Source organism: Hyposmocoma kahamanoa, unplaced genomic scaffold (assembly GCF_003589595.1).
Source record: "Hyposmocoma kahamanoa isolate Upper Pololo Valley unplaced genomic scaffold, ASM358959v1 76, whole genome shotgun sequence".
Classification (NCBI taxonomy): domain Eukaryota; kingdom Metazoa; phylum Arthropoda; class Insecta; order Lepidoptera; family Cosmopterigidae; genus Hyposmocoma; species Hyposmocoma kahamanoa.
In genome coordinates this window covers 2,625,119-2,636,080 of record NW_020653900.1, presented here as the reverse complement: position 1 = coordinate 2,636,080, position 10,962 = coordinate 2,625,119, and the positions used below count along the sequence as shown (strand labels likewise).

General features: G+C 38.8%; 1 protein-coding gene across 4 annotated transcripts; it reads left to right on the top strand.

Moving 5' to 3' along the window:
- The first annotated feature begins 885 nt into the window (after positions 1–885).
- LOC113232544 lies at positions 886–7,514 on the top strand. 4 transcript variants are annotated; one of them, XM_026467309.1, is made up of 3 exons: positions 886–990; positions 2,657–2,959; positions 6,267–7,514. In XM_026467309.1, exons 2-3 carry the CDS (start codon positions 2,771–2,773, stop codon positions 6,471–6,473), a joined length of 396 nt encoding a protein of 131 aa, XP_026323094.1. In that variant the 5' UTR covers positions 886–990; positions 2,657–2,770; the 3' UTR covers positions 6,474–7,514. The 4 variants fall into 4 exon arrangements, with proteins under 4 accessions (XP_026323094.1, XP_026323095.1, XP_026323097.1 ...); XM_026467310.1 differs by lacking the exon at positions 886–990 and adding an exon at positions 2,065–2,185; XM_026467312.1 differs by lacking the exon at positions 886–990 and adding an exon at positions 2,066–2,181.
- Positions 7,515–10,962: the final 3,448 nt, after the last annotated feature.

Sequence of the window (10,962 nt, the reverse complement as noted above, 5' to 3'; positions counted from 1 at the left end):
ATTCTAATTCGATATCGGGCTATATCAGATAGCTTATTATCTACCGTTATCTTTTGCAGGATGGTATAGGTAATGTTTTATTTGTAAAGAAATACCATTTTGTGTAGGTATAGCGTGTCAACTCTTTCTGTGACTTTGTGCTGACTCCTCCTGAAACTCGGCCAATTTTGTCAATTGTTATCGAGACGTTAAAATAATTTTCCATACAAATATTTCATACATAACCGACTAAAATGGACATGGATCTGCAAATTATCTTTGAAATTTTTTTATCATATCAAGTGACGGGACGAATAAGGTGGTAAGCGACACACCAGTCCATAGCAGTTACAGTATCCCTCAGAGCTTTAAAACGCAAAGATCTGAGGGCGCACACACACTGCACCCGTCACCGTGAGACATAAGTTGACAAGTCCCATGCGCCTTTTAATTTCATTAGCACCCTTACTCTTTAAAACCAGAACGTTGTAATGCTCACATTAGGTACATACTGCTTGGCGGTAGAAATAGTTAAGCTTATTGAAAAGGTAACAAATAAGGTAAATTGGTGTCGAGAGACGTCTTCATAGTACCGAACTATAGCAACCTTTAAGATTTAAATTCAATTTTATTCCGTTTACGATAAGTGTCCAAAGTGTACAGCTCGATGTGCACGTGAATTTACGTTATTTTAATAAAATTAATTTTATTAGTTTACCAAAAATTACTTTGTGTGCGATTTGTACTGAATCCGTGAGTGGCGCCTCTTGTGGATAAATAGTACACTAATCATCACTTATCAATGCAAACCCTTGACACGAACAATTCAGTATATATACATAATCATATCGAAAGATATCATATCAAACATATGAAATTATGGTAAATAGTCGATCGTGAACTTAATGCAGTACAATATCAACAAGAAGTAGTTACATACTTTAGTGGTAAAATTAGTTTATTTTAACACCCGTTTCTATTATTGCTTCGGAGTACTGCTTTACAGGTCAGGTGAGTGAGCACCGTAGTGCATAATATACAAGCATAGATTTAACATTCTTTTTAACTTAACACGTTTACCGTTTCTTTAGGTGATATAGGCCGATGACTCGGGAGCTCGCAAAGTCACTTTCCCGTGGCATTCTTTAGGTTTTTGACAGTTTGAAATCGAAATTTAAATAGCACCATAGATAGCCAAAACACATTCGGTTTTTTAAATTTCATTGGTTAGGATCATTCGGCGAACTATATTGGACTTAAAGGTGTTATTCTAGGCCTTATAGGTACTGTAAGAAAGTGACTAACACGTCATCACACCAGCCTTAAAGGCCCGACGCCCACTGAAGGGACGGCGTGGAAGGGGATCCTTCGGCATCACTACATGCAAGTGCACACTAACGGTCATTATTCCGCGGTGTCCCTAGGTACGACTCGGCGTTCTTAAGCATGCTGAAAACTATACTTATGGCGCGCGCTTTCGCGACGCGCCTTTAAAGTTACCAACCAGCAGCGGATCCGAACAGGCTGCTAAGGGCAAGAACGGGCGGCCCTTTTTCTCTCGCGTCTGGCCTCTCTTCAAGTCACTGCCTGCCCTAGCCCCGCATACCCGTATAGTCAAACCCGGCGTCCCGAAGCATCCCACAAGCTGCCGAAACATCCCCAAGGCTTCCAAGGCATTCCGGAAGCTGCCGTCTCGGCATCCCTAAGCATACCGCAGCTTTATTTTGCAGTTACGATCATTATCTTTGAAATTGAAATTATAATAATTGTCATAATCTTAAGGTATATTAATATTCGTCACCTAAAAATCCCTTGTCGACCCACCCGTCAGTGGGCGCCGGGTCTTAAAGTCCATAAGCAAGTTTCTTCAAAGGCGAGTTTGTTCTAACCGCCACGCTGATTAGCCGTCGCAGTAAATGCAATCTAATATGCAGGTTACCACAGGTGTTTATCATCTTTGTCTATCTGTTAATTGGCTTTCTGCAAGATAACAAATTTTCTTTGTGAATAAACGCCAAGGACTAAAGATAGGTACGCATTTACATGCATACACATATTTATGTTGTTGATTTAATCGTTTATCAAACCCTGTGTGATGTGCAAGTGTGTGTTTTTGCACACATCATGCAAGCAAATTAAGTAGCTGAGATTACCTATTCATGAATGTTGTTTTATATAAATTGTGTTTCGGAATTTAGGATTGTTAGTCAGTGTTTTTTGCATTTTGTGGATATATTTCTGTTACTTCTGAAACATAGTTTCCCAAAGTAGTTCCTACCGCCCCCCAATTGGCACTGAAGAGTCCTAGAGCCCCCTTAGGGAGTAGAGGCCTCGGAAGAAATCGGGGGGCGTTAATGCTGTCCAGGGGGTGCTACCGCATTTGAAAAAAATCGTATAATTCATTTAATTAATACATAAATAAATATTTGTAGTGTAGTTTATATCTCTTATATATATCTATACACAAATATAATTATATTTTTTGTCCTTGAGATATTTTTTATACTTATTAATATAAATATACGTGTTTTCAATTATTTTTGGTGCTGGTGGGCGTTGAAATATTTTTAACTTGCCTAGTGGGCTAAAAAGTTTGGGAACCTATGTTCTAAAATTTGATGCCTTGTAATTAAAGACGGTATTGAATGCAATAACGATTTATTTCGTTTCATTACAGAAATAGATATGGTGAAATAGATAGTTCTGTAAATACGCTATTAAGTCCATTTTTCCGTCATATCGCTCTATTCAAGTTCAAGTGCACTCGAGTATTTATGAAGGATATAATAAAATGGAGAAGTTTCTAAAATCGATATTCACCACGTCAGAGAAGAAGAAGACTTTTACATTTGGGGAAGACGAGAAGAATGATTTTACCCCGCCTTTTGATGAACGAAGAAAGCTGTCCATTTCTCGGTCGGGAAAAATGAAGCAGGCCAACAAGATACGAAATACTTTGTCTACGGATCTTTATGGACAGGTAAGACAGTAATTTCACCATATCAGTCTCCGTGGCCGAATGGTTGCCGTGCTACTCAGCTACGTAGAGGCCCCGGGTTCGATTCTTGGGCCAGGAGAAATATTTATACTAAGTACATTAATTTCTCTCATGAATTTGAGTGTAACTTGTGGTTGTTTAAGAACCTTGTGCATACACGGCGTATTTTATGCGCGTCGACGACGCGCAGATGACGCGCGTATACGAGATGCAGTAGCAGCGAGTAAACCTTTGCACACGTTCACAAATTCGAACGCGCTTCTCCCTCTTGTTTGTATCGTGTTTTACGCGCGTTTGAGTCGATACAAAGGCAACAATCTTTTTGGGCCTCTACGGCGCCGTAAAACGCGCGTCGTCGGCGCGTATAAGATACGAGCCCTGTACCCCACCCACGGTGGGGTCGGGCTCGGCCTGCGGCGCGGGGTCGAGTTCATTACGGGGTGTGCTCAAGCTCCTCGATGGCACAGCCGTTAGTACTACGGGCGCTTAATGAGGAGTTCGATTCCCGATTTGGGCCAATTTAAGAAACGAACACTAAATTTCTAAGTTGATTTCGGTCTGCGTATTCTGGGTTATCGTTGTTTCGATATTCATAGTACAGGAAATTCGGCAGCAGTTTGGCATTTTTTCCCCCTAAATACGTCTCTTTGGCATAGCTTTCAAGAAAATGGAATCTAACAGAGAGACGATCGAGATACAACGACGCTATAATAAGTATCTCATTTCCACTACATCGGGAAGTATGCCTTACATTTTTACAATTGTGAGATCTTATACTCGTAATTTTTTACGCCTCCGTATATTATCTCCATCGCGATAGCGTGCATACGCTTCGGGCCCCGCTCTCCGCGGTCCTCGGCCTACGGCCTCGGCACTTATCACTTTGTTTTAAAAAATTGAAATAACTCTTTAATGGCGGCCATATTAAAAATTGCAAAAATATGTTTTTTACCCATTGACTTACAATTATATGGACGTCGGGTCCGCGGTAAAAAGTGTTCGAACTTATAGGGCGTTAAAATCGTATACAGAGCGTCATTCACGCTTTAGTCTTCGTTTGTTCGACTGACAGCGAAGCAAGCAAAATTAGACAGTATTGCGATGACATTCCAATTTAAATTCAACGTTTTAGCTTTTGCATATTCCTTTACATGTCACTACGTTTAAATAGGTTGACTTGGGACATATTTTTTCGTGGTTTTTGTATTAGACCCGTCGTCCATTTATTTGTAAGTCAATGTTTTTACACTAATTTTTATCAAACAATCTTAGCAATCTTTTCGTGCCAATTTTTAGTCCAAGCAAAGCAAATTTTTTCAATAGCCATTTACATAAAAAATTACGGTTATATCGAAAAACGGCGGAAACAAAATTTTTACTCGAAATTATGATTGAAGCCATGCCGACACATATTTATGTTGTTGCCATGCCAAGCCATATTGAAAAAAGGCAAAAAAAAAATTTTGACCGCAAATTATAATCAAAAACCTATAGAGACCCCTACATACCGATTTTCAGTTGAATTAGACCTAATTTTTATAAACGCTTGTTTGGCGGCCATATTCAAAAATCACAATTTATTATCAAGCACTCCTAAAGAACCCCATATGCCAATTTTCAAAGGGATCTGAGCAATTTTTTTTTCTGCCGGCAACGAACGCTTCTATGACGGCCATATTTGAAATTGACGAAAAACTAATTTTGAGCACAAATTATTATCTTCTCTTCTTCTAGAGGCCTTCTTATGCCAATTTTCAGCCGATTCAGAGCAAATCTCTTTCGGCAGCTATTTTTAATGGAAAAAACACACAGCAGCCATATTAAAAATAGCGAAAATAAACTTTTGACCCCAAATCATGATTAAGGACTCCTAAAGAGTCTTGCGTGCCAATTTCCAGCCGGATCGAAGCAAGTTTTTCTTTGGCCGCCATTTTTAAATCGCCATCTTGAATTTGTTTTAACCTAGGCAGTTGACCAGTGTTACTCTATGATATTCCTTCCAGTACCTCCTACCTATCTCTAATAGTTTCCGTGATAGGGGACTTTGAAATTTGTATGGCGGCCATCTTATTTATTTGAATTTCGAACATTTTTTACTTCCCGCAGACATTGACTGGAGTGTACTTCATAAATATATAATATACTCTCTCCGTATATTATAGTTTTTGCAGGCCGTTGATCACTCTTTAATATTTTCCATATTCAGGTCCTATCATATTTGATTCTTTGCTTTGGAGCTTATCCGCGTACAACAGTATAAACATTTTTTTTGTGAGTGAGTAAGAACTTGTAGCTTTATATATATATATATATATATATATATATATATAATAATAATGCCGTGTGTATCGGCTCTTCTGTCTATGTCTACACACATAGACAACCACAAATTACATCCAATTACACCTTCTGCCATGGCTTCCACCATACAGAATTTCCCCAGTGCGGGGTTAAAAGTGTGTGGCGTTAAAAAAAATCTTGGGAAAATGACAACTTCATTTTACTTTTGGGCTTCATGATTACTTACGCGATAAAAAAGAAGATACGATATCATAAAACGCCTGATGTGACTGAAGCATCGTACTTGACAGTGTCTTTTGATTTGGTCGAATATTACTTATTTGACAAGCTATGATATAACCGTCATGCAAACGCAATAAGCGATTGCATCGATGAAATCGCCTATGAATCACAAGTATAGCGATGCAATTGCGCGTTTGTATCAATGCAGTTGTGCGTTTGTATCGCTGCCTAAAATCGCGCGCGTGTAAAGGTAGACAGACGATTAGCGACTGCGTCGCTACTGCATCGCGTTTGCATCGCTGCTAAAAACCGCTCTATAATCCCACTTGTGCATGCTCTCCTTGCTTGGGCCAACTTGGGTCCGCGGCCTATAGAGACTTCCAAGTTTGCCAGGGTAGATCATGCCCATGGAGAGAGGGATAGGGAGGCCCGTGGAGGGCTCCGACAGCGAAATTGGTGATGTCGCGGGGTATTTCTCATTCCAGAGACTTATTTGGGCTTGGTTGGTTTCCCCGTTCAAAGGGTCGTGGAAACTAACCAAGCCCATATACGTCTCTGGAAGGAGAGAAATCGCTAGTGTCGCGATGCAATTGCGTGTTTCACAAACGCGTGTTTGTATCGCTGCTAAAAATCGCTGTGAGTAATGTAACGTGTGTAACGGTCTTAATAATAATATAATAATGAAGCAGATTATATTAGAGCAGTGACATTTTCCAAATCATAATCTAATAAAATTTAAATTTAAAACCTGTGTATTTATTCGCAGAACGATTTTCAACCAGTGGAAAGGCCGAAAACGCTAGAATATCACGTGAATAATGCATTCAAATTAGCCGACCAGGACACAAAGAAAAGCGCCGACAGTAAAATTGACCAAGCTGTCGATAAGAGTGAGCAAAACAATAATAGTAAAGAATTAACGCCGGAGGAACAAATTGAGAATGCTTTTGATGTTATTGACAAAGCGTCGTAGCATCAGTTAGTTCGATTTTGGCAGTATTATGGTGTTGTGTGGAATAAAGAAAAGGACCTTCACCGTGTTGCGGAATTTTGAAGAATAACTATATACATGAGTTATATATATATATATATCATGTCTGCGGACACAAGAAACGTTGATTTAAATAGTAGATACTAGCGCTAACACGTCGTCGTCTTAAAGTAACTTATCAGGTATTATTATATAGGCATTTCGTGATTATTAACTAAACCATTGCTATTAGTTACAGTTTACCACATAATTTTTGCCGATATTTTAGAGCAGTTACACGCTTTATGATCACTGGTTAAGTGACAAGCGGCAGTTGACAGTTTTAACGATAGATATACTTGTCTACCCTCTTTCGTTGTCGACGCGCAAAGCGCACAAAGCGACGCTGAACACTGGTATATACCTTCAAGTATTGTTGACGTATCATCACTACGTACCGCGGAGTTCGGAATTATCAAGATAGGTACCCCTTACCTTTTCCAACAAAAAAAGAATAATCGAAATGGGTTTTGAAATGTCGAAGTAATCGCTTAACATTCTCACACAAAAATACAGTTGAATTGAGGATCTCCTCCTTTTCTTGAAGTTGGTGAAAAATTACGAAACTTTGCCACGACATTGCTAGCAGTAGTATTTTGTTATTCAAATTAATCGTGACTTTTGGTTACCACCTTTAGTGAATCTTTAAGGTGGTGACCATAACTGAGTAAAATGTCAGAGCCAAAAATCAGTCTTAGTCATCCGACATTTTGACTGCGAATGCGGTGCACAGCCGAGTACAAAGTTCTAAACGAGCATTGATGCCGATCACTCGACAAATGCCGTAACTAGAGGTGGTCGTTTAAATGAAAAGCACTTAAAAAAGTTTGCGTTTTAAAATAAGCACTTAAGCACGCTTTTTATTTTAAGCGTAAGCATAGGTCAGGCCAAGTTCAAGGTCAAGGTACAAGTCCCACCATTTGTGTTTCCTAAACAAATTACCTAATTCGTCAATGTGAACAAAAATTTTATAAATAAAAATAAAACTTGTGTTTTACAAATAAACTTACTTAACTTAAAACCTTTAGTGGTCTATTCTTGCTTTTCGCTATCAACACAACGTCTACGCGCTTAAACGTTTTTCTAATTTTTTAAGTTTCAAACTAATAAGCGTTTAAGTGAAAAGCATCTAAGAAAGCACGTTTTTTAAAAAAAGCTACTTTTAAACGTTTAAAAAATAAGCAGTTTTTCCCATCTCTAGCCGTAAGCACGTTAGCTTGCCGCGCAAGGTACGTCACGATAAAGTGTTCGGTCTATCAGCTTTACAATGCTATTTATTCGCTGGTTGGCCAAGTATTTGAAAGTTCTGCAGTGATTTGGTGCTCCAAGACATCTTCCAGGGTCCATTTGCCAGGTAGGAGGAGAGGGTCCTCTCTCTTTGTACATTTTTTTTATTAAAGGGTGCACTACACATGGTTGTTTAACGTGCTAGGGGTCTTTAGACGTAGAAGGTTGGGAATCGCTGATCTAGAGTAACAATATGAACTTAGTGTACCTTTATTTTAAAATGAATGTATTTAAATGATCATTTTAAAATTGCAAAAGCAAATCTAAACGGTCATCGTTTTTAATTATTGATCCTTGTTTTCTGAGATATAAAATAAATTGAATCCATGGATATTTTAATGTGTTCTGAGGTACGCAAAAAAAATGTTTGTATAAATTAACTTTCATAGTTTTTATGTTGGGCCTCAAAACTAAGATAAATGAGCATTAAAAATAAAATTTTGATACCTATTTTTAAAACTAAGTAAATGTTAATTATATTTGTATGCTAATATTATATTAATTATAATATAATTTGACCTGAAAACATGCCCGGAAACGCAAGCAAATTTGCTTTTGCTTGCCTAACCTAACTTACTGAATGGAGGGCGCAACCAAGCAACCAAGATTTATTAGGAGATCAACGACAAAAGATACAATGATTACTTATAAGGATGTCATCAACCGTTAAAAGAAAAGACCAACGATAAAAAAAATTAGGTCAAGTATTATTTATGAATACCAAATATTAATTTAGTATGCTTTAAGCATAATGACAGTGTTACCTTGAAAGCAGTTCATGTATAATTTATCCGTAGATCAATTAATAATAAACGGAACAATTTATAAATATAACAAACATTTAAAAACATCGTTTATTTAAAAAAGTGCACATTTACAATATATATTATATATTTGAAGATTAAATAACATTATCCCTTTATAAAATAAGAATTAATTCAAAGATTAAGAATGGGGCAGATTGTGATTGTGATTTGAAAAATATTTTACTGTTGTTTGTGAACATTATTCTAAAATAAAAATACCAAATAATGGTAAACTTGAGAATGAATAACTTATCAAATGCCTTATTTATGCCGATGATCAAGTACTTCTAGCCTCGTCGGCAGAACGATTGCAAGAGATGGTAACAGTTATGCATGAAGTTTTGAAAGGAAAGAAATTAAAGAGTTACAGAATGCGAGATTAGAATTGGCAGCGAGAGATTAGAACGGGTGAAAGAGTTTGTGTATCTAGATAGTCTGTTGACAGGAGATGGTAAGTGTGAAAGAGATATTGAGTCAAGTCAAAGTCAAAGATTATTTATTCCATAGGTAAAATAAATTTACACTTGAAGTGGAGAGTGAATGGAACCCTGTATGCCGTAATGGGTAGCCAGAATGTCTCAAAGCAGGCGCTTTTGGCTGTTCATTCATGCTGGTCCCAAACCTAATGTATGGTAGTGAGTGTTGAACGGGGCAGAAAAAATTCTTAAAGATAGAATGCCAAACAGTACAGTAATGGAGCATTGTGGTATGAAAGATGATGTAGTGACAAAGACAGTGAGAGATACTTCGATGGTTTCGTCATGTATAAAGAATGAATGTTAGTGCATTGACGGCACAAATGGAAGCGTGCAGAGAGGTAGACCTCGGCGAACATATCTCAATCAGATTGAGGATGGCCTTAAATAACGCCGGGTAAAAAAAGGGAGTGAATGAGGCAAAGGCTTGTCAGGAGCGTAACAAGTGGAGGTCCATAGTCTCTGTCTATCCCGGTGGGAGACAGGCGTGATGATATGTATGCACAATGGTAAACATAAGCAGTGTTCGGAGTGATAATTATCATTATAATTATCACCATAATTATAATGATAAATGTACCTTGATAATGATCTCGATATTTACAAAATTACTTTGAACAATAATATACTACCGTTAGCAGTGTCGTGCCATTTGTTTGTTTTTGTGAGTATGTGTCCGAAACGTATCAACCTGGCGATGCGCGACTGCGAATGATTTCGATATTCGACTCGTTAGTCATTACTAATCCTGTCATTCGAATGACAAATTAGTAACCTACTAATTTTCATATTCGAATGATCTGAATGATCTCCATCATCGGCGTATACGGAGCACGCCAACTCTCCCGGTCTTGTGCCGCCCGCATCCACAGCCGGCCACCTTGCTCTGGTTGTCCGTCCATCTTGCCGCAGGGCGTTCCACGTTTTCCTTGACGTGGTCGCCATTCTAGAACAAGTCTGCTCTATCGGCGATCAACCCTTCTGCAGACATGTCCGGCCCACTGCCACTTACTAATTTTGCGAGTTATGTCAGTCACTTTAGTTCTTTGACGTATGACCTCGTTACGGATTTCATTCCTTACTAATCCGCAGATTCCACAGAACATTTCTGCCTAACCCTCACTAACACATCGAAAATACCGTAAACGTGACAGGGATAGGGATATTTCGATTTGAATATGGTGAATGGTTCAAAGTTGTTCCGACATAATAACCATTTCATTCGTGCATCTGATCGAATGGCAGGAGGGTCATTCGGTATCGGTTATCTTTCGACTCGAGTCAAATAATTGTGCTTAACGGAGTCGGCCTTGCCGTCCGCCGCGTAATGCTGGATTATGAATGTAGTCGCACCGTGCCAACCATCCTGTAATGCGTCTGCGCCTGCGTGCGTGTAATGTAGACTCCTACGTGGGCCATATGCAGGATAGTGTGTGAGCAGTCTCCTGCCTGCGCGGCCGGACTGCCATGCAGGTAGTAATAATAATAATAACGCACACACTCAACATAGCCCCGCACTAGGGAAACCCTGGTTCGCGGGTGCCATGGACACACACATTGACAATCACAAATTACACCCAAACTCACGAGAGAAATAAATGTAGGCCGTACAAATATTTCTCCCGGCCCGAGAATGGAACCTGGAACTCTGCGTGGCAATCCGGCGTGGTAACCGTTCGACCACGTAGGCAGTTAAAAGGAGTAGTGAATGAGCTGTTTTAGGCGAATGGTTAGCCCATTCGAATAATTAGTGTTAGTAACATACAAAGTCGCGTATAGCTAATCCAAACGTGTAAAATGTCAATCTCGAACAAAAGCCGTTTTCCCAAAAATTTTTTCTAATTAATTAGTTTTCTCACTAGT

What these genes read in the sequence shown, in the direction of transcription:
- LOC113232544 (XM_026467309.1), top strand. Translation starts at nt 2,771, where the DNA reads ATGGAGAAGTTTCTAAAATCGATATTCACCACGTCAGAGAAGAAGAAG. An exon ending in CTACGGATCTTTATGGACAG is followed by an intron (nt 2,960 to 6,266) that starts GTAAGACAGTAA and finishes ATTTATTCGCAG; the next exon opens with AACGATTTTCAACCAGTGGA.